The following is a 13703-nucleotide window of genomic DNA, read 5'->3' as shown; positions in this document are numbered from 1 at the left end:
CATAGCATTACTATGTTCTGCTGGGCTAGTGATTTGAGAGCTAAGGAAAACTAAGTTGAAATAGGTTACATTTGCTTTTTTGTTGTGGAGTCGTCTTGCTTCAGTATGTTCCATGTTCGTAGCTAAACAAATCAGGAACACAACCCAAACTTAATTACTGTGTGGTTGAATGCATGTGTATGCACTCCTCCTGTCAGTCTGTAATGGGCCTGAGAAGCTGCCGATATTATAAGATCCCAGTTTTTAAAATCCTTATGTGTATATTTATGATTATATGAACAAAAAATATATACATCAGACTGTAAACATCAGTGTTTTCAAGAAGTAGACTGAGGGAAAGCAGAGACTACATATATTTTCTTTTCTATACCTTTTACCATTTGAATTATTATAAAGTTTTTATCTTTATAATATTGAGTACCTTGAAAATTTAGAACTAATATATTTTCATGGTAAGTCATGTTTGATAATTATGTGATGACCATCTTTAACTTAATATTGTTTTTTCTTAGTGTATATTTTATTTTTCTTATGTTACTTTTTAAAAATTATTTTCTTGCCTTTGATTTGGTTAGCTACATTTAAAAATACTTCTTGACCTCCTCTATTTTCTAAATGTTATATTTGATTTCCTTTCTTTAAATAAGTGTTCTTGATATTTAACATACATTATTTATTTAACAAGATCTAAAGTTCATCAGTACCTTTACATTCCTACAGCAATACAAGGACCTTAAAATTCTTTATCTCTTTATCTCTGTCCATTTGTCATATATCATTTGGTTGTCGAAAACTTTAGTTCTACCTTATTACAGATCTCTATTTAAGATTGTTAGATTGCTTTACATAATAAATTTTTACTTTGCTTATATGCACACATTAGCCAGTGCCTTTCCTCATCATTGCCTATTTTGTTTTATACCTTGCTTTTGAGTTTTTTTCTTCTTCAAATACATTCTTTAATGATTTTTTTTTTTTTATCCAGGATCTATGAATGGTAAACATTGGCATGTGGAAGATACTATTTATTTTTCTTCTGGCTTTGCTTATGATACAAGTTGGCAGTTTTTCTAAAGTTCTTTAATTAGAGATTTTTTCTTCTCAATCTGATTGATTTAAGGATGTTTCTTTCTTTGGTGTCTTGCAGTTTCACTATGATATTTCCAAGTGTGTGTATAATTTTGTTTATTCTGCCTGTAATTTTTGATACTTTCTTAATCTGTTAATTCATCTGTTCTCAAACCCTCTGCTATTGTATTTTGACTCTTGTCTCCCTTCCCCCCCACCCCATTTCTCAGTTCTCTCATTCAATAATGTCTGTTGGAAGCTTCCCAAACTTCTCATTCCAACACACTTTATATACCTCTGCTATTTTCCTTCTTTTGTCCCCTTGTGTTGTCTTCCATTTTACCAATTTTCTTTTTTATAATTTCAAATTAATATGAGGGCACAATTTTTTAAGTTACATTGTTTTTTTTTTTTTTTTTTTTTTTGGCCGGGGTGGGTTTGAACCCGCCACCTCCGGCATATGGGACCGGCGCCCTACCCGCTGAGCCACAGGCGCCGCCCTTAAGTTACATTGTTTTCAATTCTAAGGTAAAGTTCAAGTTGCAGTTGAGCCCTTCACCCAGGGGGGTGTGCTGAACACCCTCACATTGTACACATTCAGTGAGATTCTTCCAATTGCCCTTCCTGCTCCCCTGTCCTCTCTTGCTCCTTCTTCTTCCCCCTTGGTAGACTGTATTTGTGTTTTATCATTAGTGTGGGCATGTAGTTGTCTGTGTATTGGTTTCATATTAGTCTTGAGTGCATTGGTTATTTATTTATTTTTCTTCCATTCTTGAGATACTTTACTTAGAAGAATGTGTTTCAACTCCATCCAGGTAAACAAAAGATGCAAAGTCTTCATCTTTTCTTATGGCTGAATAGTACTCTATGGTATACAGATGCCACAATTTGTTAATCCATTCATGGATTGATGGGCATCTGGGTTGCTTCCCTGTCTTGCCAATTGTGAATTGATCTGCAGGAAACATTCTGGTGCAAATGTCATTGTGGTAAAATGAGTTTTGTTCTTTTGGGTAGATACCTAGTAATGGAATTGTGGGATCAAATGGAAGAACAACTTTTAGTTCTTGAAGAAATTCTCCATACTTCTTTCCATAAAGGTTATATTAGTTTGCAGTCTCACCAGCAGTGTAGAAGTGTTCCCTTCTCTCCACATCCACACCAGCATTTGCAGATTTGGGACTTTGTGATGTGGACTAATCTCACTGGAGTTAGGTAATATCTCAGAGTAGTTTTGATTCGCATTTCTCTGATGATTAAAGAAGATAAGCATTATTTCATGTGTTTGTTGGCCAGTCGTCTGTCATCTTCAGAGAATTTTCTGTTCAAGTCTCTTGTCCACTTATAGATGGCATTGTTTGCTTTTTTCTTGTTGATTAATTTAAGTTTTCTGTTTTTGATTCATAACATGCAAAAATCTTCTCCCATTCCAAAGGTTGTCTGTTTACTTTAGTTGTGGTACTCTTAGCTGAGCAGAAACATTTTAGCTTGATCTAACTATTTATTTTTGGTGTTGCTGCAATTGCCTGGGGGGTCTTCTTCATAATATCTTTTCCCAGGCCACTATTGTCAAGCATTTTCCCCACACTCTCTTCTAGAACTTTTATTATTTCATGTCTCAAATTTAAATATTTTATCCAGCGAGAGTCAATGGTGAGAGGTGGGGGTCCACTTTCAGTCTCCTACATGTGGCTGACTAGTTCTTCTAGCACCATTTATTAAATAGGGATTCTTTTTCCCCAGTGCATGTTTTTTTCTGGTTTGTCAAAGATCAAATAGTGATATGTGGCCGGGTTCATTTCCAAATTCTCTATTCTAGTCCGTAGTTCTACACCTCTATTTTTGTGCAAGTACCATGCTATTGTGATTACTTCAGACTTGTTAATATAACCTGAAGTTTAGTAATGTGATGCTTCCAGATTTGTTTTTATTTGTAAGTATTGTACTGGCTATTCGGGGTTTTTTTCTGGTTCCATATGAAATGAAGTACTATTTTTTCAAGTTCTTTAAAGTATGATACGTTGGTTGGTATGTTTATGGGAATTGCATTAAGTCTGTAGATTGCTTTTTTAGTATGGACATTTTAATGATGTTGATTCTTCCCAGCCACGAGCATGATATGTTCTTCCATTTGTTAATGTCTTCTGCTATTTCTTTCCTCAGGGTTTCATAGTTCTCTTTATAGAGATCTTTCACATCCTTTGTTAGATATATTCCTAGATATTTCATTTTTCTTTGGAGCTACTGTAAAAGGTATAGAGTCTTGGATTTTATTCTCAGCTTGACTGTTTTAGTACTCATTTGTGGGCATTGATTTTGTATCCTGAGACACTGCAATATTCCTTGATCACATCTAAGAGCTTTGTAGTTGATTCCCTGGGCTTTTCCAGGTATAACATTATGTCATCCACAAAGAGAGTTTAACCATTTCTGTTCCCATTTTAATACCCTTTAGCTCCCTGTCTTGCCTGATTGCAATAGCTAGGACTTCCAGCACTATGTTGAATAGCAGTAGCGACAGTGGGCATTCTTGTCTAGTTCCAGTTCAGAGTGTGAATGCTTTCAGTTTTATTCCATTCAATATGATCATTAGCTTTTTTCTGCATGCTATTTAACCCATCCATTGAAGTTATAATTTCAGTTAAATGTTATTATTATTAATTTTTTGCTGTTTCCTTTAGTATTCCTAGATATATAATTTTGTTGTTTTCCTTATCTGTATTGATTGATTTGTTGATTGATTAAGATGAGTGCAGTGGCACGCTAAAGTGCAGTGGCATAATCATAGTTCACTATAACCTAGGTCCTTCTATCTCAGCCTTCTTAGTAGCTACTATAGGCACATGCCACTATGCCCAGCTAATTTTAAAAAAAAATTAGTTTGTAGTGATATCGTCTGTGTATGTTGCCCAAACTTGTCATCTTTTAATAATCCCCTGTTCTTTTTTATATACTTTTATCACCTCTTTTTCTTTTTAAAAATCATTTTTAATACTCTAATTGCTAAAATTAATTTAGTTCTATTATCTCTATTCTCCTGTTACACATTCTCCCATTTTGGGCATAGTAATAGGTGGACTGTCGTTCACTTTTTTTTATTATTATTATTAAGTCATAAACACATAGATCATGTATACATTAATGCATTTATGGGGTACAGTGTGCTGATTTCATATAGAATTAGGAATGCTTATATCACACTGGTTAATACATACCTCATCTTGTCTACTTAATTATTGTGTTAAGACATTTATACTCTATACTTAATAGATCCGACACGTACCCTTACATTATCCACTGGAGGTGTGATCCCACCATTCACAGTTTTGAACTTATTACTATGTTTATTCTTATTTTCAAGTTTGACTTTTTTGAGAATTATTTTCTGTAGTACTTTTTCTCCTATACATTTTTTTCAGCTGTGGAAGCCTCCCTTTAGGGATTATTGTGTCTTCCTGAATTCACCAGTATACACTGGCCATATACCAGTTTTTGTTATATATGTATTACTATTGATTCTTCATTTTTCTCTAAATGTATTTGGCTCTACTTAGAACCTACTGTTATAGGCTTAGGATTGTAATATCATGTGGTTGACTCTGTTTTCCCCTCAGACTAGAAGAGGACTAATTTAAAGGAACTCTAACCCAATAAGCTCAGATACTCAGGTTTTCATGCAACCAATTTTCTTCTCCCAGCTTCACATACTTATCTCATTTTGGCTCTTAGCCATGTAGGATCTTGAATTTAAACATCCATTCCCACTCAGGTCTCACAGTCTGAGTTCCTCTTGGACAGTATTTGATCCAGATCAAATACTCACCATAACAAATGAATTCCTTTTTACTGGTAAGGATTCTTTGCCTTTATTTGGAATCCAGAGATTTATTGTCCTTGCTTTCAGTGGTATGTATTAACATTTTTATTACTATTTTACCCAGCCTATTTGTGTTAGAACATGGTCCAGCAACTAAGTACATGATTTTTTGAAATGATATGGTCTATATTTTGAGCATTTCACATGTTTATTGAGACAAAGTTAATAGACATCACTTACTTAAAACATTTTATTTTTAAGATCCTCATTAAAAAAATAAAAAAGAATTATAAAAGATCCCCTTTAAAATTCAATTGTAACTTTTAGGGTTTGTGAAACATTACTTAAAACATTTTATTTTTAAGATCCTCATTAAAAAAATAAAAAAGAATTATAAAAGATCCCCTTTAAAATTCAATTGTAACTTTTAGGGTTTGTGAATATTAATTTTTTTTGCTTTTATTTTATTATCTATTTTACATGTTTTAAATATCTTCACTATCTTTGTTGCATTATTCTTTAGCTTATACATTTAATGAATTGTTTATTGCTTTATTTTTTATAGGATGAATCTTCAAGAAGAATTGGATGAACTTAAAGTACAAATATCTATTGATAAGGCAACAATACAAGAACTGAATAGGTGTATGGCAGAGAAAAAAGAAGGTAAACTTTTTGTGCAAATAAATGGTTAGCTTTGGAATTTTTAAATTATCTAGTTCTTGATGTCTTTACTTTCAATTTCTTTTAATGTTTTTATCCATTTTCTCCCTCTCTCCTTTCTATACTAACTGAATTCACTAACATTTCCCCTTTTAATGAGAAAATCAGATAAATAGAACACCTAAAAGTTACTTCTATAATTTTTTAAAATTCTAAGGAGATGTTTGATAAAGGAAAAAGCAATTCATTTTTATTATTTATTGATAATATTTTCCTTTTTCAGTTTTATGTATCACATAGCCTTATAGTCAATATCAATAATTCATTTTTTGACATTATATTTTTTTTGGAAATCATTTAGTTCTCATATGTTTTTCTGGAATTTAAATCTCAGAGTTAGAAGAAGACTTGGAAATCCTCAGATCTCCAGCGTCCTTAACCATAGCCTAAAAATATTCAGTAGTAGGGAACGTTTCTCTGCTGCATTTGCAAAAAGATAATTCTTTTGTTAAAATTAAGGTAACTGTATTTACTAAACAATTGCAGTACCTCATTAGAAATAGTTAATGAGGTTGATACGATAGGATTTTTATTACTTAACCTGCTGCAGCCTAATTATTACCATTGTACTTTTAGATTTTGACAATTTATACTTAATAATTAGTTTTCATATATAGTCCTCATCTGGCTTTTGTCCCAGTTACTGTTGTTCTAGTTGTTGATACTTAGGTCACTGGTGACTTGTCAAGACCAACTATATTTGAACCCCTATATTTACACCTTTAATTTTCATCATATTTTAAGCTTACTTTTTATTATTAGTATTGGTTAATATGAGGATATATACGATTAGGTCATGTTTTTGCATTTGTAAGGTAAAACTGTAGTTGAGTTTTTCACTCGGGAAGGGTACCACCTACCCCTACATTGTACCTCATAGATGAGAACCAATCAAGCCCCCTTCCCCCGCCTCTCAAATTTAATTGTGTTTTTCTTATGTGGGCCTATAGTTGTTCTTCTACTATTTTCAGACTAATACTGAGTATATGAGCTACTTGATTTTCTGTTCTTGAGATACTTTATTTAGGAGAATATTCTCCAAATCCATCCAAGTAAATATAAAAGATGCAAATTGTCCATCATATACCACAGTTTATTAATCCATTCATGGGTAGATAGGCCCTGGGTTGTTTCCACATCTTTGCCATTGTGAATTGAGCTTCTATTAACATTTTAGTGCAACCTTACTATATTACCAGTTCTTGAAACACTTGTTTTTTTGTTGTACTTCTTATTCTTCTCTGTCTCTTCCATTGGAACTTCTTCTAAGACTTAATCCTTGGTTTACTTTTTGAAAATAATAACCTATTAGGAAACAACCTTATTGTTTTTGAAAAATTAAAATTTATGCACATTTATAAACATTCAAGCAATAAGAATAAAAAGGAAGCAAAGAAAAATTCTCAACCAGTTAAAAATAAAAATCTTTAGCAATTATCATACAGCCATCTCTTGATAGGAAAGAAGCCTAGATAGACAAATTATATAAAAAGAATACTAAAACATACTATTTTGAAAAAAAAGTTTTACATTTATATTTGTTTGGAGCCAACCAAATGAAAAGAAACAGAGAAAGAGGTATATAAGCTATTGCACTTTAAATAAATGTTTTATTTGATTCAAGAGATACTAATTTCTAAAAGTTTTCTCCAACCTTAAAAATTAAAAAATATTAAAGATGGGATTACTCTAAAAAAGCATATTTTAATTTTAGAGGCATTAAAGATTAACATCTTTATATAGTCCCTGCTACTAGGGAGGCTAAAGCAGATAGATCCCTTGAACCCAGGAGTTTAAGATTGCAGTAAGTATGATAATGCCATGAACTCTTGCCTGGAGACAGAGTGAAACTTTGTCTCAAAAAACAAAAAATTATAAAGAACAAATCATAACAACTACTTACATAACTATTTGCATTTTATTAGGTATTTTGAGTAATATAGAGATGATTTAAGTATATAGGTGGATGCACATAGGTTATATGCAAATGCTAGGCCATTTTATACAAGAGATTTAAGCATCATGGATTTTGGTACCTGTTAGGGGTCCTGGAACCAGTGCTCTGAGGATACCAAGGGACAACTGTGTATCACACAGCAATTCCACTCCTAGTTATATGTGCAAGAGAATTAAAAAGAATTATTTGTAATAGCCAAAAAGTGGGAACAATCCAGGCATCCATTACCTGATGCATGTGTAAACCTAATTGTATATATCCTCGTATTAACCAATAATAATAAAAAGTAACTGGGACAAAAGCCAGATAAGGACTATATGAAAACTAATTATTAAGAATAGAGATATGCGTAGGAGTGTGGTTGGCCAGGAGGACTTCAGTACTTGACCAGGAAAATCTAGGTCCTTGACTCGTAACTCCCTTCAGAGGCTTCAGTCACTGGCTATGTATCCTGTCCAGTTGGCGAGGGCAGCATTTCTCCTTAAGACACACCAGATAAAACCTTAATAATGACTTACAGTCAAGCCTGAAAAGGCACACATAGCCTTTGGCCAGGAGCTAGACTCCTCAGTCTTTAAGTGCATGAGTATGTTGTTCATAAAACCACTCCTTTTGCTGTTCTTCACTGAACGCTGAGGGCTTGTGTTATCAATCAAACAGTGCAAGATACAAGCAAATGGGAAAACTCATTCACAAACAATAGCAAGCCTTCATTTACTGCAGGTGGATCTGTGACTTGGCTGAAGCAGCTCTGTTGCTGCAGGTTTTCTGATCTAGCTCTCTTTCAAGCTACAGATGTGATTCTTGATCGTAAAGGGACAAGTGTAAACATGGAGATGGGTTTGAAATAGGCACATTGTAATACGTACCCACATTTCTTTGGCTAAAACAAGTCACCTTATTAAATACAGGTAGCAACAATTCATATTATCAGTATTAGTTTCTGTGGTAGGTTGGGGACACATATTGGACTTTTTAGGCTCTTGCACTTAATGTTTCTGAAAGTTATCTACCTGAAAGCATCTTCCAGTAATTGCTTTATTCCCTTCAGAGATTATTGGCAAAAGGCATGACAGCCAAACCCTGTGAGGCCAGCTTTTAATGTCAGCATCTTAGAATGGGCCTTTATGTTGCCATTGTTTGAGTATTCCTTTCATACAGTGACAGTTTCATTTTCCAATCCTAAAGTACTGGGACTTATGTACTTCCTATATGTCGACAGCCAGTTCCTCTATGAGCTCAGATCTTTCTTATTGTACCTACTTGAGTACAGCCAGCAGTAACTAATTCATACTATCAGCATTCTGCCTCGGCACTTCCTTACTCAGTGTAACAAATTTACTAGGTATGTGTTTTGCCTTCCATGTTACACCAGATGGCAGTTTACCAAATGTTTTGCCACTATATATTATGGGTCATTTTCTCAGCCTCTTGTGACATATGTTTGACACCGACCCATTCCCAATATCATGCTACATAATTTAGGTTTTTATTACACCAAAACCCCACTTAGAGTTACCAATTTCTGTATCCATCAACTTTTGCTTGCTGAATAAGTAACCACTCACAAAATCTCAATAGCATCCAATAACAAACATTAATTTCTTGCTTATGGGTCTGTAGATTAGCAGAGATAACCGTGCTTTCCCGCTGCAAGTCTGTGGTTGGCAGGATACCTTACCTTGAGGCAGCATATTGGATTTAGGTCAGCTCCATATGTCCTAATCAGGCCCAGGCTAAAGGGGCAGCGATTACCTAGGCATGTTGTTTTCAATGTGAGTGTTGGAAACATACAAAGGGCAATCAAAATTACAATTTCTTGAGTGCTTGGCTCTTAACAGGCACTCTATTATTTATATCCACATTCTCTCAGTTCAAGCAAATCACCTGACCAAACTCAACATTAGTGGAGCAGGGATCTGTATTCCTTCTTTGAATATAGAAGAGAGGAGAGTCAGCATTTGCTGAGTAATAATCTACCATAGTGTGATATAAGCCAACAAAAGAAAGTATTTTAGGGCTATTATTATATACTGCAAGGATATGGCTTTCTAGATGATCTGGCTAGGAATCTAGGAATAAAGCATCTACGATGGAGTAAATGGATTACAAATTTTAGGTTGTTATTAAATATTACTTAAAAAGAAAACACTAAGACTTACATAGTGTTGGGCAGCATACAATTTGAGTTTAGAATATCTGGCATATACTTCAAGTTTCCTTACTATTAAGGAAAGATTGTGTTGGATACACACAATTTTTGGAAACTGACCAAAACAGGCCTTGGGAAATAGCCATTCTGTTTTAATTTAGAGATAAATTAAAGTGTTTTAATTTAGAGATAAATTCAAGAGAACACTTTCAGGTGCATTCAGGTTTTTTTTTTCCCAAAAAAGCCAATATCCTGGGCGGCGCCTGTGACTCAGTGAGTAGGGTGCCGGCTCCATATGCCGAGGGTGGCGGGTTCAAACCCAGCCCCGGCCAAACTGCAACAAAAAAAATAGCCGGGCGTTGTGGTGGGTGCCTGTAGTCCCAGCTGCTTGGGAGGCTGAGGCAAGAGAATCGCGTAAGCCAAAGAGTTAGAGGTTGCTGTGAGCCGTGTGATGCCACGGCACTCTACCGAGGGCGGTACAGTGAGACTGTCTCTACAAAAAAAAAAAAAAAAGCCAATATCCCATCCCCTTTCCTTCCCAAAATCTTGCTGTCACCAAGCTAGGGTGCAGTGGTATCATCAGAGCTCATGCAACCTCAAACACTTAGGTTTGAGTGATCCTCCTGCCTCTGATACTGGAATTTCACTCTTCAGCAGGTCCTTGATCTCGGGGATTCAAAGAATGAACCCACAGACCACAGATCAGTGGTAAGATAGGACTTTTATTAGAAGTTAGAAAGGAATACAGAAGAAGTAAGAAAGCACCAGAGCTTCTGGAAGGGGAAAGATGAAGAACTCCCTTGGGAGTCTCCATGTGGGCTCTTTTATCTAGGGGTCTTAAATCTAGAGGATTTTACAGTCTTTGTCCCTGAGACAGGATTAGGGTGTGTGCTCCTACCCAATGTGGGACCACCCAAAAAACCATCACAGGCTGCTTTGTTCACGATCTTATCAGAGCCCAGAGGGTGCATCCCGAAAAGGCAGTCTGCTTGTGCCTGCAAATGGGGGTCTTACCTCTGATCTCACCTGGGCCTAGAGAACAGGAGGGGTGGGGGTGGGGGTTCCCTGTCTAGCCCTGAGTGGTGGAATCCTGTATCACCTCAGCTTCCCAAGTAGCTGGGACTATAGGTGTGTGCTACCATGCCAAGCTAATTTTTCTAATTTTTGTAGGAATGAGGTCTCACTTTTGCTCAAGCTGGTCTCCAACTCCTGGCCTCAAGCAAACTTCCTGTCTTAGTCTCCCAAAGTTACTAGGATTTATAGGCATGAGCCACCACACCTGGCCAATGTTAAGTAATTATTTCTGTACATAATGTCATACACAGTTATTAATCTATTGAGGATATACCTAATACCTAATATTTAAAGAGAATAAATAAGAATTATTCTAAACCCATTCAATATATGTATTATCAAGAAAGGAAAGATTAAACTATTATTTTGTTTTATACTGCTTATAATTGCTATCTGATATGACAGACAGCATTCCTTCCAGCCTCCCTGCTCTTGGTATATTAATTTTCAGACTTCCTGATCTCATATTACTCTCTTAATGACTTCTTTTTTTTTGAGACAGAGTCTGAAGCTGTTGCCTTGGGTACAGTACCATGGCATCACAGCTCCCAGCAACCTCTAACTCCTGGGCTTAAGCGGTTCCCTTGCCTCAGTCTCCCAAGCAGCCAGGACCACAGGCACTTGAAATAATGCCTGGCTGTTTTTTGGTTGCAGTTATCACTGTTGTTTTAGCTGGCCCGGGACGGGCTGGGTTCGAACCCGCCAGTCTCTGTGCATGCTGCTGTGCCCCACCCACTGAGCCACAGGTACTGCCCTCTTAGTGACTTCTTATTCATAATAGAAAAAAAGCCTAAATTCCCCTACTCCATTGAAAAATAGCACTTGCCTACCATTTTAGCTTTTTCTTTCATAATTTAGTGTTATTTTTCTACCTTAGAACTGAAAAATCAGCACAAACCCTCCCACCCCCCAAATTTGCTATATCATTTAATATCTCTGGACCATTGGGCATAGTACTCTCTTCCTTTCCTTATCAATTACATCTAGAAAAGACATAATCTTTTTTTTTCCTGCCAATTTGTAATACAGTTTTATTTGAGACATTGCTTTTTCCACTCTCAATATAGCACCTCTAAAGGGCAATGTGATTTCCTTTCCCTGTGCACATGTTCCATATTCAAGTATTAATAATGGTTAGTAATTTATTATAGCAGCTCTGCTTCAAATCTGCCACATAATTTGCTTCAAATTTGGATCCTTCACTGTTCTCCTTTGTGAAACAACGCTACATCTTCATTTGAGTTGGCTTAATCCACCTCTTCAATGGTGGGGCTTGAAGATACACCACCACAAGGGGGAGCACCTCCACCAGGGAAGCCCCCAGGCATTCCTCTTAGTGTTCCTCCTGCATTCTTCTACAGCTTGGTAATTATGGAGTTGTAGACTTTCTCCAGCTCCTTCTGCTGATGTTCACTTTCTTTCTTCTCTGCAGTCTGGTTCTTGTCAAGCCAGTTGATAATTTCATTACACTTGTCAAGAATCTTCTCTTTGTCCTCATCACTGATCTTGCCTTAAAGTTTCTCACCTTCAACAGTTTCTTTCGTGTTAAATGCATAGGACTCAAGTGAATTCTTTGATGAAACTTGTCCCTCTGCTTCTCCTCTTCAGCCTTATACTTCTCACATACTTCCTGACTACACAGTCAATGTCTTCCTTGCTCAAACACCCATTGTCGTTAGTGATGGTAATCTTATTCTATTTTCCTGTGCTCTTACCCACAGCAGAGACCTTAAGAATGCCATTGGTATCAATATCAAAAGTGACTTCATTCTGAGGAACACTAGAGGGGGCAGGAGGTATGCCTCTGAGTTCAAACTTGCCAAGCAAGTTATTACCCTTGTCCATAGCATGCTAACCTTCGTAAACCTGAATGAGCATGCCAGGCTCGTTGTCAGAGTAGGTAGTGAAGGTCTGTGTCTGCTTGGTGGGAATGGTAGTATTGTGCTTAATGAGTACAGTCATAACTCCACCAGCAGTTTCAATGCCACAAGAAAGCCAGATGCGGTAGCCCATGCCTGTAATCTCAGCTCTCTGAGAAGCCAAGACAAGTATATTGCTTGAGCTCAGGAGTTCAAGACCAGCCTGAGCAAGAGTGAGACCTGTCTCTAAAAAGAAAAAAATTTAAAAAAAAAGTAGCCAGACATTGTGTCAGGTGCCTGTAGTCCCATTTACCTGGGAGGCTAAGGCAAGAGGATCACTTGAGGCCAAGAGTTTGAGGGTGCTGTGAGCTATGACGTCATGGCACTCTACCGAGGGCAACAAAGTAAGCAAACAAACAAAATATATTGTTTTATATCTAAAACAATATTTTATATCTATCAATATATTTTTATCTATCTCAAAAAATTAATTAATCATATTAAATTAAAATTAAAATAAATAAAAATACCATGAGAAAGAGGAGTGATATCTAAGAGCAACAAATCTTGAACATTCTCAGATTTGTCACCAGACAGGATGGCTACCTGGACAGCTGCACCATAAGCAACAGCCTCATCAAGTTGATGCTCTTCTTCAATTCTTTTCCATTGAAGAAATCTTGCAGAAGCTTTTGAATCTTGGTGATACAAGTAGAACTACAAATCAGGACAATGTCATGAATCTATGACTTGTCTAGTTTGACATCTTGAAGGGCTTTCTTTATAGGGTCCAGGGAACCATGGAACAGATCAGCATTCAGTTCTTCAAATCAGGCATGCATAATGGAGGTGTAGAACCAACAAATGGCAGATCAAAAATATTTGAGGAAAAATTTGCATCTGTATTGAGTATATACAGATTTTTCTTTCTTGTCATTATTCCCTAAACAATATAGTATTAAAATTATTCATACAGCATTTATACTATATTAGTTATTATAAACAATATGGAGATATTTAAAGTGTACATGAGAATGTGCATAGGTTATAATG

General features: G+C 35.9%; 1 protein-coding gene across 6 annotated transcripts in view; it reads left to right on the top strand.

Moving 5' to 3' along the window:
- CNTLN (centlein) overlaps positions 1 to 13703 on the top strand; it is a 379922-nt gene that overhangs the window by 225540 nt on the left and 140679 nt on the right. For all 6 annotated transcript variants that reach the window (XM_053572079.1, XM_053572076.1, XM_053572075.1 and 3 more), the window contains one exon: positions 5451 to 5551. In XM_053572079.1, the coding sequence (XP_053428054.1) occupies positions 5451 to 5551 (101 nt within the window). The remainder of the gene's footprint in view (positions 1 to 5450; positions 5552 to 13703) is intronic.

Source organism: Nycticebus coucang, chromosome 2, assembly GCF_027406575.1.
Source record: "Nycticebus coucang isolate mNycCou1 chromosome 2, mNycCou1.pri, whole genome shotgun sequence".
Lineage (NCBI taxonomy): Eukaryota > Metazoa > Chordata > Mammalia > Primates > Lorisidae > Nycticebus > Nycticebus coucang.
The sequence above is the reverse complement of the archived record's forward strand: the minus strand, read 5'-3'. Positions and strand labels throughout refer to the sequence as shown.